This window comes from Anomaloglossus baeobatrachus, chromosome 1 (genome assembly GCF_048569485.1).
Source record: "Anomaloglossus baeobatrachus isolate aAnoBae1 chromosome 1, aAnoBae1.hap1, whole genome shotgun sequence".
NCBI lineage: Eukaryota > Metazoa > Chordata > Amphibia > Anura > Aromobatidae > Anomaloglossus > Anomaloglossus baeobatrachus.
The window spans coordinates 904,414,484-904,433,922 of NC_134353.1; the positions used below are offsets into that span (position 1 = coordinate 904,414,484).

A 19,439-nucleotide genomic window follows, 5' to 3' on the forward strand; every position below is an offset into this window, starting at 1 on the left:
AGACCAGAAAGGACACTATTGTAGGTGTTCACTACTGACCACCTGGACAGACTGAAGATATCTATTAACTCTTTTCACATCAGATGTCCTTGTTCACAAAAAAAATCCGACATAGTGATCATGGGGGTTGTTAACTATTCTGATATTTGTTACAGGCCAATGAGTCTTACTTCTGCCAGGAAGGATCTTTGAACAAATTATTAAACAGCATGTATGCAAGCACTTAGACAAGAATACAGTAATTAACCAGGTCCAGCATGGGTTTGTAGCAAACAAGTCATGCCAGACTAACCTAATTTCCTTCTCTGATAGAATCACTGACTAGGTGGATCAGGGAAATTGTGGTAGGTATAGTATATCTCAACCCCAGCAAAGCATTTGATAAAATATCACACTATCATTATTGAAAAAATGACCAAGTATGAGATTGACAAGGATACGGTTAGGTGGATTCATGACTGGCTCAGTAAGCATTCTCAAGAGTGGTCATAAATGGTTGCACATCCAATTGGAAGAGTGTTTTAAGTGGGGTACCACAACGCTCTTGTCTTGGCCCCAGTGTTGTTGAACAATTTTATAAATGATCTAGATAAGGGAATTGTGGGTAAACTAATCAAATTTGAAGATGATGCAAAGCTAGGAGGGATAGCTAACACTAGAGAAGACAAGAGTAAGGATTCCGAAGGATGTAGCTAATCTGGAAAAATCAGCAGCGACTAATAGAATGGTGATTAACAGGGAGAAATGCAAAATTCTACATCTGGGCAAGAAAAAGGAAAATAACATCTACAGAATGGGAGGAATAGAAGTAAGCAACAGCAGAAGTAAGCAATAGACTAATACTATACTAATAGATCACAGACTACACATGAGTCAACAGTGTAATGCAGCAGCAAAAACAGCAAACACAGTTCTGAGATGTAATAAGAGAAGCAGAGAGTCTAGATGTGAAGTAATTATCGACTATGAGAAACTGTTAAAGGATCTGGGAATGTTTAGCTTGCAATTAATAATAATAATAATAATAATTAATAATTAATAAAAATAGATTGCTATTAATGCTATTCCCAACACCTAGGTCAACTATAATAGGATTAAACCAATATATACTAAATATGGACCATTTGCTGCCCACTAGTCGAGACCCTTTAGGGGTCGTTATCGGATATTATTTACTTATTTACATCATTTTTATCAACATTAATTTTTATATAGTTTTTGACAAACCATGCCTCAGTCGGTTTTGAGACATCTTATAAATACTGAACTAGGACCTGAATTTTATCATCATTGTAGCCTTCTATGATTGTGCTTTTGGTACTACTTTACATAGTATTAGGTTTATGTTACACTCGTCTATATTTGCCCATTTGGGAATATTTATGATATAGATATTTGACACGGTATATAAAATTGATAGCTTTTATGACGATCCGGTCTTTAGTAATGATATATCATTGAATGATCATGATTGAGTTGTAATCGGCGTATTTCCCGATTTTGAGTTTTGATTGGTCCCCAGGACGAGCTCTCGGTTCCTGTGGTTTTAGTATTGGATGGCACTTAATCTTATGGGAGGTTTAGGGCGAACTCACCTCGTTTACATTGTGCGCAGCTGAACTGCCAAATATTGCTAGCAATCGTCTCAGAATGTGCACAATATCACACACGGTACTATTGTCCTATATTATTTTTCAAATTACCAGTACGCTTTTCAATCTGCCGAGCCCCTGATGAAGCAAGGCAGGAAATATAGTGGCGAAACATGTTGGGATTTTAAGAAACTAATAGTTCACAACAGTTTGTGTTCTCTTATTTTCTGTTAGGTATAGGGCTTATTCTTATGACTATTTAGTGTTTCTTGGAGAGAGTGTTTGAGCTACACAGATCACACGCTATTGTAAATAACCTAATTTAACCCCAAAGGGACATGGATCTACCGAATATTGGTGGAATAAATGTGGTTGGTCTCAATAGGTTCATATAATCCTGATGAGAGAAATTTGTATAAGCCCCTCTATACTGGAGATCTTTATTGGTGGGAACCACACATTACCTTATTTTGTTTTTTACTCTAGGTCTATATTTTTTGTTTATTTTGGGATGTTCGGTTTTTTTTAGGATTAATAATAAAGGTTATATTTTAATAGACCCCCACCTATAGATCAGTGAATTGTTACCTTTGTTGGAAATATTTTCTATTTTCAGTGAAGGGAACCTAGTTGGATGGTAGATGGGGTAGTCTTGGGGTCACCAGTCATTGTCAATTTTAGGCTTGTTATACGTGTCCTAGAAGCTTAAATATTGCCCTTTATTACCTTTTCTCACAAACCTCACATAGAAATTCCAGCTGGCTGTAAGGCAACAGAAGCACTCCCCAATTAGCCCCACAGACCTTCACTTGTCAGCCAGAAATGGAAAGAATCACAGCTAGCAACAAGATATTGGGTTTGTCAGGGGCCAGAAAGGGAGAAATGCCAATGGCAATATACCAGGTTGTGGGGTTGCCCACCATCCACACGTAAGGACAACGCTTTCTGGCACATAATGCGGCAATGCATAGACCTATCACTTTTGTTGACCTGGGTTTTGCAAGCTCTGACTCATGGCCTAATCACAAGATACAAATGTATACATTTTTCTACAGACCAAAAGTTTGGACACACCTTCTCATTCAAACAGTCTTCTTTATTTTCATGACTGAAAATTGTAGATTACATTGAAGGCATCAAAACTTTGAATTAACGCATGTGGAATGAAATACTTAACAAAAAAGTGTGAAACAACTGAAAATATGTCTTATATTCTAGGTTCTTCAAAGTAGCCACCTTTTGCTTTGATTACTGCTTTGCACACTCTTGGCATTCTCTTGATGAGCTTCAAGAGGTAGTCACCGGAAATGGTTTTCACTTCACAGGTGTGCCCTGTCAGGTTTAATAAGTGGGATTTCTTGCCTTATAAATGGGTTTGGAACCATCAGTTGTGTTGTGCAGAAGTCTGGTGGCTACACACCTGATAGTCCTACTGAATAGACTGTTAGAATTTCTATTATGGCAAGAAAAACACTCTTGGCATTCTCTTGATGAGGTTCAAGAGGTAGTCACCGGAAATGGTCTTCCAACAGTCTTGAAGGAGTTCCCAGAGATGCTTAGCACTTGTTGGCCCTTTTGCCTTCACTCTGTGGTCCAGCTCACCCAAACCATCTCGATTGGGTTCAGTTCTGGTGACTGTGGAGGCCACGTCATCTGGTATAACACCCCATCACTCTCCTTCTTAGTCAAATAGCCCTTACAAAGCCTGGAGGTGTGTTTGGGGTTATTGTCCGGTTGAAAAATAAATGATGGTCCAACTAAACGTAAACCGGATTGAATAGCATGCCGCTGCGAGATGCTGTGGTAGCCATGCTGGTTCTGTATGCCTTCAATTTTGAATAAATCCCCAACAGTGTCAGCAGCAAAGCACCCTCACACCATCACACCTCCTCCTCCATGCTTCACGGTGGGAACCAGCCATGTAGAGTCCATCCGTTCACCTTTTCTGCGTCACACAAAGACACGGTGGTTGGATCCAAAGATCTCACAGATTTCCACTGGTCTAATGTCCATTCCTTGTGTTCTCTTCTGCTTGTTGTCTGTCCTTAGCAGTGGTTTCCTAGCAGTTATTTTACCATGAAGGCCTGCTGCACAAAGTCTCCTCTTAATAGTTGTTCTAGAGATGTGTCTGCTGCTAGAACTCTGTGTGGCATTAACCTGGTCTCTAATCTGAGCTGCTGTTAACCTGCGATTTCTGAGGCTGGTGACTCGGATAAACTTATCCTCTGCAGCAGAGGTGACTCTTGGTCTTCCTTTCCTAGGGTGGTCCTCATGTGAGCCAGTTTCTTTGTAGCGTATGATGGTTTTTGCCACGGCATTTGGGGACACTTTCAAAGTTTTCCTAATTTTTCGGACTGACCGACCTTCATTTCTTAAAGTAATGATGGCCACTCGTTTTTCTTTACTTAGCTGCTATTATCTCGCCATAATACAAATTCTAACAGTCTATCAGTAGGACTATCAGCTGTGTATCCACCAGACTTCTGCACAACACAACTGATGGTCCCAACCCCATTTTTAAGGCAAGAAATCCCACTTATTAAACCTGACAGGGCACACCTGTGAAGTGAAAACCATTTCCGGTGACTACCTCTTGAAGCTCATCAAGAGAATGCCAAGAGTGTGCAAAGCAGTAATCAAAGCAAAAGGTGGCGACTGTGAAGAACCTAGAATATAAGACATATTTTCAGTTGTTTCACACTTTAAGTATTTCATTCCACATGTGATAATTCATAGTTTTGATGCCTTCAATGTGAATCTACAATTTTCAGAGTCATGAGAATAAAGAAAACTCTTTGAATGAGGTGTGTCCAAACCTTTGGTGCGTGTGTGTATGTATGTATATATATATATATATATATATATATATATATATATATATATATATAATATAGAGAGAGAGAGATATATAGATATATATAATATAATATATATATATATATATATATATATATATATATATATATATATATCAGTAATTAGAAAGCAATCCTGCCACTTAGTGAGCAATAATATCAGCTGGTTCAACTGATGGCCTATAAAAAGGCATCTCATTACCAAGGTACCACACAAGAAACAAGACAGTGACCTGTCTCAGGACCTTCACAATCTTATTGTTACAAAACATACTGATGGCATTAGTTACAGAAGAATGTCTAACTGCTGAAGGATCCAGTGAGCGCTGTTGGGGCCATAATCCAGACGTGGAAAGACCTTTTTTTTTCACCATAAACAGGCCACGACCAGGTGCTCCCCGCAAGATTTCAGGAGTGAAAGTAATTAGCAGAAGTGTTGTCCAAGAGACAAATATTACCTGTGGGAGAACTACAGAAAGGCCTGGAATCAGCAGGTACCATTGTTTCAAAGAAAACAATAAGTAATGCACTCCCCCTCCAGGGCTTTTATGCACGCTCCTGTATGCACGCTCACCACACAAGACTTCATTGCTGAATAAAAAGGTTCAACAGTGTTTAAAGTTTACTCAATAACAATTTGACAAGCCTGTTAAATACTGGGAGAATATAGTCTGGTCAGATGAGACCAAAACTGAACTCTATGGAGGCCATAATACACCATGTTTGGAGGCCAAAATACAAGTGTGGAGGTGGGAACATCATAGTGTAGGGCTCATTTTCAGCATACGGCACTGGCAAACTTCATATAATTGAAGAAAGGATGAATGGACAAATGTACAGAGACATTCTTGATAAAAATCTGCTGTTATATACAAGGATAATGAAGCTGAAACGAGGGCGAACATTTCAGTAAGAGAATAATCCCAAACACACAGCCAAGAAAACTCTGAGTTGGTTTCAGAGAAAGAAAATGAAGCTGCTAGAATGGCCGAGCCGATCTCCAGACCCGAATCCTATAGAAAATCTATGGAAGGAACTAAAGCTCAAAGTTCATTTACAGAAGAAGCCTGGGACCTCCAGGATGTGAAGAGTATTTGTGTGGAAACATGGGCCAAAAATCACACCTGAGCAATGGGGGAGACGAGTGTCTTCATAAAGGAGGCATCTTGAAAGCTTCATCACCAACAAATGCTTTTGTATGAAGTATTGAATAAATTTCAGTAAGCGTGTTCAATACTTTTTCCCTGTGTAATTTCTCATTATTACAGAGCACTACATTTATGGCCATCTATTGTTGGATTTCTTTGCCTGTGTGGATTGGATGGGTTGTTACAGACATCTGGGAGAAATTTATGTGAATAGCACCTCCAGAAATATATTTATTTAGGTATTGAACACATCACCAATTTTCTGTCACCTGCTGTATTTATAACCAAGCAACATCCTCCATGTCTAGAAAAAAGGGATTCTTTACAGTAAAAGTAGTGACACTATAACTCCCTGCCAGAGAAAATGGTAGTATAGTAATGCTAACAATGTAGTTTTGGTCCCAAAAGAAAAGTATGTAGATATATATATATGTCAAAGTTCAGACTAACAGATTCGGTAGGGAGGAATTTTCCCCCTAATATAAGAATTGACTTCTGCATATGGAGGTTCCTGCCTCCCTCTGGAGTCATTGGTGATATGTGATGACTTTCAGCATTACAAGGTGACCGCCTTCTCTTCTCTGTGTGATTCATTGTCCTCTATAGCTTCCGACAGGCCACAGTGTCGGACCAAATTCACACTTTACAGTCCCTTATATGACTTCGAGGCAGTTGAGTTTAGGTCAGGAGACACACGGCTGGTCCAGAGGTCGCAGTGATACTCTGATGTGTCACTGTGCCAGACTCTCACGGCCACTTGGTGCCCCCAGTAACAGTGCCAAACTCTCAGTGCCTCTTTGTACCCACCAGTAACAGTGCCTAACTCTCAGGGCTACTTGGTGTCCCCAGTAACAGTATCTGACTCCCAGGACCACTTGCTGCCCCCTTTAACAGTGCAAGACTCTCAAGGCCACTTGGTGCCCTCTGTAACAGTGCCAGAGTCTCACGGCCTCTTGATGCCCCCAGTAACAGTGTCAGACTCTCATAGCCTCTTGGTACGCCCAGTAACAGTGTCAGACTCCCAGGACCACTTGGTGTCCTGTGTAACACTGTCAGGCTCTCACGGCCTCTTTGTACCCTCAGTAACAGTGCCAGGGTCTTGCAGCCTCTTGGTCCCCCCAGTAACCGTACCAGACTCTCCCAGCCTCTTAGTGCCCCCAGTAACAGTACCAGACTCTCACGACCTATTGGTACCCCCAGGAAAAGTGCCAGCTCTCACGGCCTCTTGGTACCCCCAGTAACAGTACCAGACTCTCACGGCCTCTTGGTACCCCCAGTAACAGTGGCAGGCCCTCAGGGCCTCTTAGTACCCCCAGTAAGAGTGGCAGACTCTCAGGGCCTCTTGCTACCCCCAGTAACAGTGGCAGACTCTCAGGGCCTCTTGGTGCCCCCAGTAACAGTACCAGACTCTCACGGCCTCTTGGTGTCCTCAGTAACCGTGGCATACTCTCACAGCCTCTTGGTACCCCCAGTAACCGTACCAGACTCTCACAGCCTCTTGGTACCCCCAGTAACTGTGCCAGAATCTCACGGCCTCTTGGTACTCCCAGTAACAGTGGCAGGCTCTCACGGCCTCTTGGTACCCCCAATAACAGTGGCAGACTCTCAGGGCTTCTTGGTACCCCCAATAACAGTGGCAGACTCTCAGGGCCTCTTGGTACCCCCAGTAACAGTACCAGACTCTCACGGCCTCTTGGTACCCCCAGTAACAGTACCAGACTCTCACGGCCTCTTGGTACCCCTAGTAACAGTACCAGACTCTCACGGCCTCTTGGTACCCCCAGTAACAGTACCAGGCTCTCACGGCCTCTTGGTACCCCCAGTAACAGTGGCAGGCTCTCACGGCCTCTTGGTACCCCCAATAACAGTGGCAGACTCTCAGGGCCTCTTGGTACCCCCAATAACAGTGGCAGGCTCTCAGGGCCTCTTGGTACCCCCAATAACAGTGGCAGACTCTCAGGGCCTCTTGGTACCCCCAGTAACCGTGGCAGACTCTCACAGCCTCTTGGTACCCCCAGTAACAGTACCAGCCTCTCAGGCCACTTGGTGTCCTCAGTAACCGTGGCAGACTCTCACGGCCTCTTGGTACCCCCAGTAACAGTACCAGACTCTCACAGCCTCTTGGTGCCCCCAGTAATCGTACCAGACTCTCACGGCCTCTTGGTGTCCTCAGTAACCGTGGCAGACTCTCACAGCCTCTTGGTACCCCCAGTAACAGTGGCAGGCTCTCACGGCCTCTTGGTACCCCCAATAACAGTGGCAGACTCTCAGGGCCTCTTGGTACCCCCAGTAACCATGGCAGACTCTCACAGCCTCTTGGTACCCCCAGTAACAGTACCAGCCTCTCAGGCCACTTGGTGCCCCCCAGTAACAGTACCAGCCTCTCACGGCCTCTTGGTGCCCCCAGTAACCGTACCAGACTCTCACGGCCTCTTGGTGTCCTCAGTAACCGTGGCAGACTCTCACAGCCTCTTGGTACCCCCAGTAACCGTGCCAGGCTCTCACGGCCTCTTGGTACCCCCAGTAACAGTGCCAGGCTCTCACGGCCTCTTGGTGCCCCCAGTAACCGTACCAGACTCTCACGGCCTCTTGGTGTCCTCAGTAACCGTGGCAGACTCTCACGGCCTCTTGGTACCCCCAGTAACAGTACCAGACTCTCACAGCCTCTTGGTACCCCCAGTAACCGTGCCAGGCTCTCACGGCCTCTTGGTACCCCCAGTAACAGTGCCAGGCTCTCACGTCCTCTTGGTACCGCCAATAACAGTGGCAGACTCTCAGGGCCTCTTGGTACGCCCAGTAACAGTGTCAGGCTCTCACAGCCTCTTTGTACCCTCAGTAACAGTGCCAGGGTCTTGCAGCCTCTTGGTCCCCCCAGTAACCGTACCAGACTCTCCCGGCCTCTTAGTGCCCCCAGTAACAGTACCAGACTCTCACGACCTATTGGTACCCCCAGGAAAAGTACCAGCTCTCACGGCCTCTTGGTACCCCCAGTAACAGTACCAGACTGTCACTGCCTCTTGGTACCCCCAGTAACAGTACCAGACTCTCACGGCCTCTTAGTGCCCCCAGTAACAGTACCAGACTCTCACGGCCTCTTGGTACCCCCAGTAACAGTGGCAGACCCTCAGGGCCTCTTGGTATCCCCAGTAATAGTGGCAGACCCTCAGGGCCTCTTGGTACCCCCAGTAACAGTGGCAGGCCCTCAGGGCCTCTTAGTACCCCCAGTAAGAGTGGCAGACTCTCAGGGCCTCTTGGTACCCCCAGTAACAGTGGCAGACTCTCAGGGCCTCTTGGTGCCCCCAGTAACAGTACCAGACTCTCACGGCCTCTTGGTGTCCTCAGTAACCGTGGCATACTCTCACGGCCTCTTGGTACCCCCAGTAACAGTACCAGACTCTCACAGCCTCTTGGTACCCCCAGTAACAGTGCCAGGATCTCACGGCCTCTTGGTACTCCCAGTAACAGTGGCAGGCTTTCACGGCCTCTTGGTACCCCCAATAACCGTGGCAGACTCTCAGGGCCTCTTGGTACCCCCAATAACAGTTGCAGACTCTCAGGGCCTCTTGGTACCCCAAGTAACAGTACCAGACTCTCACGGCCTCTTGGTACCCCCAGTAACAGTACCAGACTCTCACGGCCTCTTGGTACCCCCAGTAACAGTACCAGACTCTCACGGCCTCTTGGTACCCCTAGTAACAGTACCAGGCTCTCCTGGCCTCTTGGTACCCCCAGTAACAGTGGCAGGCTCTCACGGCCTCTTGGTACCCCCAGTAACAGTACCAGACTCTCACAGCCTCTTGATACCCCCAGTAACAGTGGCAGGCTCTCAGGGCCTCTTGGTACCCCCAATAACAGTGGCAGACGCTCAGGGCCTCTTGGTACCCCCAATAACAGTGGCAGACTCTCAGGGCCTCTTGGTGCCCCCAGTAACCGTACCAGACTCTCACGGCCTCTTGGTGCCCCCAGTAACCGTACCAGACTCTCACGGCCTCTTGGTGTCCTCAGTAACCGTGGCAGACTCTCACGGCCTCTTGGTACCCCCAGTAACAGTACCAGACTCTCACAGCCTCTTGGTACCCCCAGTAACCGTGCCAGACTCTCACGGCCTCTTGGTACCCCCAGTAACAGTACCAGACTCTCACGGCCTCTTGGTACCCCCAGTTACAGTACCAGGCTCTCACAGCCTCTTGGTACCCCCAGTAACAGTGGCAGGCTCTCACGGCCTCTTGGTACCCCCAATAACAGTGGCAGGCTCTCACGGCCTCTTGGTACCCCCAATAACAGTGGCAGACTCTCAGGGCCTCTTGGTACCCCCAATAACAGTACCAGCCTCTCAGGGCCTCTTGGTGCCCCCAGTAACCGTACCAGACTCTCACGGCCTCTTGGTGTCCTCAGTAACCGTGGCAGACTCTCACGGCCTCTTGGTACCCCCAGTAACAGTACCAGACTCTCACAGCCTCTTGGTACCCTCAGTAACCGTGCCAGGCTCCCACGGCCTCTTGGTACCCCCAGTAACAGTGCCAGGCTCTCACGTCCTCTTGGTACCGCCAATAACAGTGGCAGACTCTCAGGGCCTCTTGGTACCCCCAGTAACAGTACCAGCCTCTCAGGCTACTTGGTGCCCCCAGTAACAGTGCGTTCGTCTGTAAAGGGACAAGCTCCCAATCTGCGATTGTTGGGATTACTTGGTAATTGTTCTGCCGTTCATATACATTAGTCCTTATGCTATTTTCTTTTTTCCTGCAGGTCACATAGATTCAGGGCTGCCATCCTGTGATAAATTGCCCCACGGAAGTGAGCAGAATAATGATGAAATTAACATTGCATCTTCGGGCAGCGAGGTGGAGATTGTGGGGGTGCAGGAACAAGCCAGGTACGTCCGTTACTATATAATCCTTCCAGTAAATGACTGGATTGTGATTTCCTGCTGCCGCCACTGGGGGGAGCTCATTGTATACAGATCTAGGATTGTATCCAGTGCTTGTACATGTCTGCACAGGGGGTAACGCTGTCGTATGTTGTGCATCTACACAGGTTCGTCCATCCCCGGGGGGGCGTCATACAGAGTGTGTCCTCCTGGAAGCACGCCGCCGGCTCTCAGTACCACAGCTCGCACCAAACTCCGTCATGGACAGGCGTCAGCACCCAGCAGAACTGGACTTCACCCCCAGAAGTAGTGGACCTAACGCTGGACGAGGATTCCAGGCGCAAATACTTACTGTAACATTGACCCCTCCCTGGGTCTGTCCTCGCCTCTTCCCCGCGGCACAACCGTTTCTTGTGAAGTTTCCGTCGCTCTCTTCCAGGAGGCCAGAAACGACGTCTCGAATTAACGAGTTCATGGGTAACTTTATTTTATCGTTCATGGCGCGGCCAGCCAAATTGCTTCCTGCCCTCACCATTGAGATACCTATCCCCCCCCCATCCCAAAAAAAAACCAACCCATGAGATAAAGCACTTTCCATATTTAGGTTTTTTTCCCCCCTTTTTTCTCTTCCCCCGCCCTCATTTATTTTTGTGCATAGTTAATTTAAATTCTTTGATAAAAAAGTAAAAGAAAAAAAAATAATAATATATGCATAAATATTTATACTGTATCATTAGACCCGGAGACTTACACTGAGCTCCCGCGGAGAGGAAAGCCGGGTCAGGATGTATTTTCAGGCCCGATTCCAGCGGGAGGTAGCCATATTTTCACTGCCAGTAATGACTGGAGAATTGATAGTATGTACGCAGGGCTGATAAAAAAAAAAAATGGCCGCCGGGGTGACCGATTCACTTTAGTCACCTGACTTCAGATGAGAGATGGAACCTGTAGCTTGAATTAAGTCGCAAGCACATACATTGTCGCCTCCGACGTGCAGGCTGCAATCGCAACCACTACGGCCTCGACTCGCCGCTCCTTTTATTTGAAGGAGACTGTAGTTTTGATCTGATTTAGAAAACATCCCTTTAAGCAATTGCTAGAGTAACATTGTTCCTTAATACTAGTGATGGGCGGACCCAGACTGTACAAGTCCGGATCCACGCAGTTTCAAACTTACCCGAGTGCTGTGCCCGGGATTCCGGATGTTGATCCGGCAACTCCGGCCCGGACTCCTGTTCCACCGGGCTCCGGCGCGGCTGTAACTGCTCCTGCGGCCGCTCATTCACTTCCAGGGCCTCACATTTCATTGCATAGGCACTGCTTTCCCCGCCCACCGACCATCCTGGCATCTGTGATTGGTTCCAGTCAGACGCTGTCACACAGGCTGGGGGTGTGTCAGACTGCAACCAATCACAGTCGCTGTCTGCGGTTCTATATCATACAATATTTGGCGTAGGGTCCCCCCATATTATGATACCCAGCACAGATAAACCATACGGCTACAGGCAGCAGTCCCCAGCTGTGCACTTATCTTGGCTGTGTATCAAAATAGGAGGATCCGCATACGGCTTTTTTTAAAAAAATAAATACATTTTAAAATACAGCGTTCAGTCCCCCCAATTTTGATACTCAGCCAAGATAAAGCCCAACAGCTGGGGGCTAGTATTCTCAGGCTAGGAGACCCAAGCATATTGGGCCGCCCCTAACCTAAAAATAGCAGCCTGCAGCCGCCCAGAATTGTCACATCCATTAGATACAACAGTCCCGGAACTTTACCCAGCTCTTCTCAATTGCCCTGGTGCAGTGGCAATTGAGGTAATAAGGGGTTAATAACAGCCCACAGCTGCCACTTAGCCCTATATTAGTAATAATTAAGTAATTATTAATCTGTAACTGACAGTAAATAAACACAAACACCCAAAAATCCTTTATTTGAAATAAAATACACCTACAGTACAGACCAAAAGTTTGGACACACCTCCTCATTCAAAGAGTTTTCTATATTTTCATGACTCTAAAATTTGTAGATTCACATTGAAGACTTCAAAACTATGAATTAACACATATGGAATGAAATACTTAAAAAAGTGTGAAACAACTGAAAATATGTCTTCTATTCTAGGTTCTTCAAAATAGCCACCTTTTGCTTTGATTACTGCTTTGCACACTCTTGGCATTCTCTTGATGAGCTTCAAGAGGTAGTCACCGGAAAGGGTTTTCCAACAGTCTTGAAGGAGTTCCCAGAGATGCTTAGCACTTGTTGGCCCTTTTGCCTTCACTCTGCGGTCCAGCTCACCCCAAACCGTCTCGATTGGGTTCAGGTCTGGTGACCGTGGAGGCCAGGTCATCTGGCGTAGCACCCCATCACTCTCCTTCTTAGTCAAATAGCCCTTACACAGCCTGGAGGTGTGTTTGGGGTCATTGTCCTGTTGAAAAATAAATGATGGTCCAACTAAACGCAAACCGGATGGAATAGCATGCCGCTGCAAGATGCTGTGGTAGCCATGCTGGTTCAGTATGCCTTCAATTTTGAATAAATCCACAACAGTGTCACCACCAAAGCCCCCCCACCCCATCACACCTCCTCCTCCATGCTTCACGGTGGGAGCCAGCCATGTAGAGTCCATCCGTTCACCTTTTCTACAAAGACACGGTGGTTGGATCCAAAGATCTCAAATTTGGACTCATCAGACCAAAGCACAGATTTCCACTGGTCTAATGTCCATTCCTTGTGTTCTTTAGCCCAAACAAGTCTCTTCTGCTTGTTGCCTGTCCTTAGCAGTGGTTTCTTGGCAGCTATTTTACCATGAAGGCCTGCTGCACAAAGTCTCCTCTTAATAGTTGTTCTAGAGATGAAAAGGTGTCTCCAAACTTTTGGTCTGTACTGTATGACCTCAGGTCAGACATGCATCTCCTGGCAGAAAACCGCGTTTTTTTTTTCCAAGAGATGTAGATTGGGGGCGAAATTTTTACACCGTATTCCTGCACCCAATCTACACCTCCTGGCAAAAAAACCCGCATCTTACCGTATGCGGTTTTGATGCGTGTATATTGGGTACATGATTATGGTGTCAAAATTTAATCACCAAAATCTACATTTATTAGCCCAAAAATGCAAAAAAAAAATAAAAATAAAAAAAGGTTTGACACTATTTGGGTGTAGTTTTCTACCAGGAGGTGCAAATGTGGTGCTAAAATGTCTGCACCAGATTTTAGCACCAAATTTGCACCTCCTGGCAGAAAAAAAACCTTTTTCCTTTTTTTTTTTTTTTTTTTGTATTTTTGGGCTAAAGAGATGCAAATTTGGTGATGAAATTTTTACACCAATCTGCATCTCCTGGAAAAAAAAACGCATCAAAACCACATGCAGTATGATGCGATAGTGATGTGATTTTTTTTTTGCCAGGAGGTGTAGATTGGGTGCAGAAATATGGTGTAAAAATTTCAGCACCAAATCTGCATCTCTTGGCAAAAGAGGAGATGCAAGTCTCACCTGAGATGAACTGTTATTAACCCCTTATTACCCCAGTTGCCACCGCACCAGGGCAATTGGGAAGAGCCAGGTAAAGTATTGGGATTGTCGCATGTAATGAGTGCGACAATTCTGGTCAGCTGCAGGATGCTATATTTTTTGGCTGATTGTCGGTCCAATAAGCATGGGTCTCCCCAGCCTGAGAATACCAGCCCCCAGCTGTCGGGCTTTATGTTGGCTGGGTATCAGTTAAGGGGACCGCACGTTGTTTTTTTAAATTACTTAAATAATTTAAAAAAAAGCCGCATGTGGTTCCGTTTATTTTAATACACTGCCAATATAAGCGCAGGGCTGGGGTCTCCAACCTGTAGCCGTGGGATTTTTCTGTGCTGGGTATCATATTATGGGGGGACTCTACAACAATTTATTTATTTTTACTGTACGATATAGACGCGCAGACCGGGTCTGTGATTGGAAGCATCAGACGCGGTCACTCAGGGTGGGGGTGCCTCCGACTGCAACCAGTCACAGGCGCCGGTGAACGGGGAAAGCAGTGCATATGCATGAAGGCTAACGCGCGGCCTCAGAAGTGAATGGGGGGCCTGGAAGCTTTGGTAAGTACAGCACGCTTGCTCCTATCCCTTCTACCAACATTTTTCATCGACGGATTCTGCTCCCCATAGACTTATATGAAGACCGAGATCCAGCCCGGAACCGGATTTTAAAAACCAGATAACGGGACCCGCCGATCCTGGTTATTTGTGAGTCTGCTCATCACTACTCAGTACATTTATATAAATATATATATATATATATATATATATATATATATATATATATATATGGGTGATAGATGCTTAACAAAACATCATGGAGTCTGAAATTAAAGGGCGTGTCTATCGGTAATAATCTATACTTATATAAATGAAAATCGAATCAGAGTAGCTGTGGTAATCGGTTTTATACTCTGAAGCTGTATTCACAATTCTGCTGGTTGACCCCCAGCTGTTTGCTATTTCCCAAAAGAACAAGCAATCAGTGCAGGAATGTGCAACCTCCTACTGTCGGATGTCTCATCATGCTCTGACAGCCGCCGACCATCATGATGCTCCAGGAGTTGTAGTTTTGGAAATAAATGTGCAGAAACCGTTCAGAGATTTCAACTCTTTCAATGTGCCGAATTGTGACTGCAGCGCTGAAGTGTAATACAGTCGGTTAGTTACGGTTCCCCCTATGTTGTTTGACAAGCAACATGACTGATAACTTCTCCCAGTTGCCCCATCAGTGCTCCTCCGTTGCACATCCTCTGACACTGGACACCCCCTCATCCTGGAGACGACGCCTTAGTTTTGATGAAACTCCTGTAATGTACGGCCCCAGGTTTTGCATAGTTATTAAACAGCGGTAACAATGTCCTCCAGGTGCGGAAATTGCAGCCATAACCCATGGAAGGTTACGGTAGTCTAAAAACCTGCAGTCCACGAGTTCTTGTTCCACGAAGATTTTCGTTGTTCCTTTCAGGGACATGTATGCTCCTCGAAGAAATATATAAGTAATACCCGTATGTAGTTTTCTTAAATCCCATGTAATTTATGGCATCGGGAATCGCATAGTTATTGAACTGCGGTAACAATGTGCTTTAGGTGGGGATATTGCAGCCATAACTCATTGGACGTTGCGGTAGTCTAAAAACCTGCAGCCCGTCAGTTCCTGCTCCACGCAGATTTTCGTTGTTCCCTTCAGAGTATGGTCCTCAAAGAAATATATAAGTAATACCCATAGATAGATCATGAAGGGGACCATAAAAATGGGGTCTTAAAGGGCTGTGATTTTCCAGTAGGGTTGGTTTTTTTTTTTTTGAAGGCTGTGATTTTGAGTGGTGGGCTACTCAATTTTCCTCAAACGAGTACTTGTTGGCGGATACGGCTCCTCTGCTATACACCTATCAGTCTGTGGGGCCAGTGTATACAATGAAGGGATGCACCACTTTTGGGGAACCTTAGAGAACCTGGTCACAAGTGTGTAATTTCCCTGCAGCGCCTCCAGAGGGGAGACTAAGCATTACATGGTGCTAGTTCAAATCCGCAAACTGTGCAATGCTTTGATTTGTCAGGTCCTCCAGAGAGAGACAATCTTTTTAGCGGTTCTCCATTCTGGCAAATACATGGGGGGGTCCTAAATAGGAGACCACCCCCTTCATTCATCAGCGGAAAAGCTTTTTGGATGGCGGGATTCCTCCATGAATTTTCCTTGCCACACATTTCACCAGTGCATCTACCACTTCTACCATACCTGTGCCTGCTCCTCTGTTGCCCCCAAGTCCCAAAACTTAAAAAAAAATAAAAAAAATACTGCTGAGCGCCCGCCGATGGGTTATATGGTCCCCCAGGCCCGGCACCATGCTTGTGCTCAGCCATCCCCTCTATGCAGGACGGACCTATCAGCACGGTTGGGCATTGTTCACACAGCGGCTCCTCCGGCCCCGGGCACCGTTGTCGTTGCTTATTTTTATTTCCTTTCTGAATTTTTACATATTTTAGTGTTTTCGTTTTTATTTTTTAACTTTTAAGACACTACTTTATATTAATTTTAAGAGTTGCGGAGGCAATCACTGGATATACGCGGGGGCTGGACAGCTACGGAAATGCCCTGTTACATTTTATTATTCTACAGTTTTTATTTTTTATTACTTTTCATTTTTTTTTATTTTACCCTTTTTTTGAGCACCTGTACGGCTCTAAGGTCAATGCACGTAATGGGTCTGTGGATGTGCAGTCGGAGGTGGAGCGGCCGTCTTGTGGGAAGACAAGACACGGGGTATTGATAGTTGCTCATATTTTTTTTTAACTACAGCTCCACCCTGGTCCATGGACTTTTTCCTAGTATCGCAGCTCATCCAAATGAAAAACAAAGGTCCGTAGCTGCAATACCAGACACAGCCTCCGGTTAAAGGGGGCGTTGTATTTCCTGTACAGCCCTTCTAAAGGGGGAGGGTCTAACTTACATGACAGATCTCGCTCCTCTATTACCTACACGGTTTGCAAAAATTCCAAATTTTCCTAATTAGTTGAATGACTGGGATGGACGCCATAGGGAAGATTTATCAAAACGGTCTAATTCTTAGTGCAAACTTAGAGTAGACCGTCTTAAAATACGCCAAGCGCTCTTGTATTCTCTGAGAGAGGTGCTGACAAAATCTCGGCCAGCGACTTATCTCTAGAAGACCCAAGTGATCGACATTTCACCCAACGATCAGTTGGCCGGCTCACCCATACACGTTAGATGTCGGCCAAACTTGGCGAAATCGGTGGGTGCAGCTGACACCTAAAGGGGTGCTCTCCAGTTTTTAAGTTATCCCCTATCGGTAGAATAGGGAATAACGATCCCATTGCTGGCTCTCTAACCGCCATGGCCCCTTCTGGTCCTGAGAACCAAGCCAATGTTCTGCTGAACTGAGCGGTGGTCCATCGTGTGCACCGAAGCTCCGGAGATTTCTGACTTCTGCGCTCAACTGATTTTTAACCCTCATTTTAGAATGACTGAAGAGGTTGTGCCCTTGATTGACCTCCGCTCCATTTAGCCAAGGCTGTTCAGAGGCCCGGTTAATGGGATCGGTGGAAGTCATGGCAGTCGGATCCCCGTGATCGAAAAGTCTAGATCAGAGATGACTTTCGAACACCCTTCTAAGTTGACACCACCTTTTAGTTGGCCTACTTTGTGCGAGATGTATGCCGCAATTTTTGGCACAAATTTTTTTCCAACAAGGTCATGCGTACTAGAATAAGATGTAAAAAGTGTCTAAGGCTGCTTTCACATTTCGTTTTTACCTCCGTTCAGTGGTCTCGTTGGAGCTGCCGTCCGAACATCCCGCAAAACGTGTTTCGGACGCATGTGCTGACTGGGCCATTGACTATAATGGAGCAGACGGAGTGAGCGTGTGCTCTGTCTTGCAACATTTTCGGGCGTGTACGCTTTCTGCAGGCGGACACCAAAACGTAGTCTCCTACATCTGGGTGTCCGCCTGCAGAAAGCGTATACGCCCGAAAATGGGGCAAGACACAGCACACGCTGACTCCTTCTGCTCCATTATAGTCAATGGCCCCGTCAGCGCATGCGTCCGAAACACGTTTTGCGATAGTGTTTGGACGGAAACTCCGACAAGACCACTGAGTGGCGGTAAAAACAAAATGTGAAAGCGGCCTAACACACATCGTAAATATGGTGCAAAGTTTGAAAAAGATTCTTTTTCTGGTGCACAATATACCATAAATCCGCGTCTGCACGCTCCTAAAATGGTTTCCTCTACCGTCTACAAATAGCCGGCATAAAAGGGGCGACATGGTAAAAGTTGGGTCACAGTAACCAATCAGATTTCAGCTGGTGCTGCCGTGGTCCGCTCGCTCATTTCTCTTCTCCTCGCACTGTCCCGTCCCCCCCGGTCTCCAGACTCGCCCCTTGCAGATCAGTTGTATATTGGCTTCTTTCACCATTTCAGGAAATGTCGAGGACAAGTCCCTGTATCTCCTGTCCCGTTATCACCCGATAAATATCTAAGGAGGTTATAAAGTATGAAATTCACAATGTGCTTTGTTTTCGTTTGTTTGTTTTTTTTTCTTCCTTTACCCGTTTCCTCAGTTGTATTTTTTCATTAGTTTTGGTCGTTGGGGGCAGGGAGGGGAGATAATAAGAGTGTTATAATAAATACATATATTTTTTGGTGCAAGATGAGAACTTCTGTTTTTGAAACAAGTCTGTAGAATAAAAGTTACAACTATTTTAAGACCGAATAAAATAGAGTGAATTATTTAAAAAAAGTTCCATGTGGTTATTGGGGCGCGTGGGCCGTGGTGGACACATCTACCTGTGGAAGACTGAATACCAAGTGAAAATGATAGGTAAGTAAGGCTATATATATGTACTTTTAACGTGGAAATAATGTATATATTATATATACATAATATGTATATATTATATATATAATATTATAGTTATATTCTTGTACATAGGGGGCAGTATTATAGTAGTTATATTCTTGTACATAGGGGCAGTGTTATAGTAGTTATATTCTTGTACATAGGGGGCAGTATTATAGACGTTATATTCTTGTACATAGGGGGCAGTATATAGTAGTTTATATTCTTTGCCTCATTGTTCATTTGCTTTTTCTTCAAATAGAAGATTGACAACATCAGAGAAAGCTTTGTCCTACAGTCCCCACTCCCCCTGCTCATAAATGCTCAGCCTTCTGCCTCCAAAACAGCTTGCAGTATCACCTCTACCTCTACGCTGATGATACAGATCTACTTCTCCAGACATCACCTCCTTACTAACCAGAATTCCACAATGTCTAGTATTTCATCCTTTTCCTGCACTCGACTTTTAAAACTTAACGTGAACAAAACAGAATTCATCATCTGTCCCTGATCTCACTCCACCTGACCTATCTATCAAAGTCAATGGCTGTTCACTCTCCCCAGTCCTGCGTGCTCGCTGTCTGGGGGTAAC

The 19,439-nt window shown here is 45.5% G+C and overlaps 1 protein-coding gene across 1 annotated transcript in view; it reads left to right on the forward strand.

Annotated features, from left to right (window-relative positions):
• The window catches only part of ARK2N (arkadia (RNF111) N-terminal like PKA signaling regulator 2N), a 69,058-nt gene extending 51,130 nt beyond the window's left edge, over nt 1-17,928 (forward strand). Inside the window, exons 4-5 of the mRNA XM_075327424.1 lie at nt 10,342-10,468; nt 10,630-17,928. Of these exons, the coding sequence (XP_075183539.1) occupies nt 10,342-10,468; nt 10,630-10,819 (317 nt within the window). The 3' untranslated portion in view covers nt 10,820-17,928. The remainder of the gene's footprint in view (nt 1-10,341; nt 10,469-10,629) is intronic.
• The last annotated feature ends 1,511 nt before the right edge of the window (nt 17,929-19,439 follow it).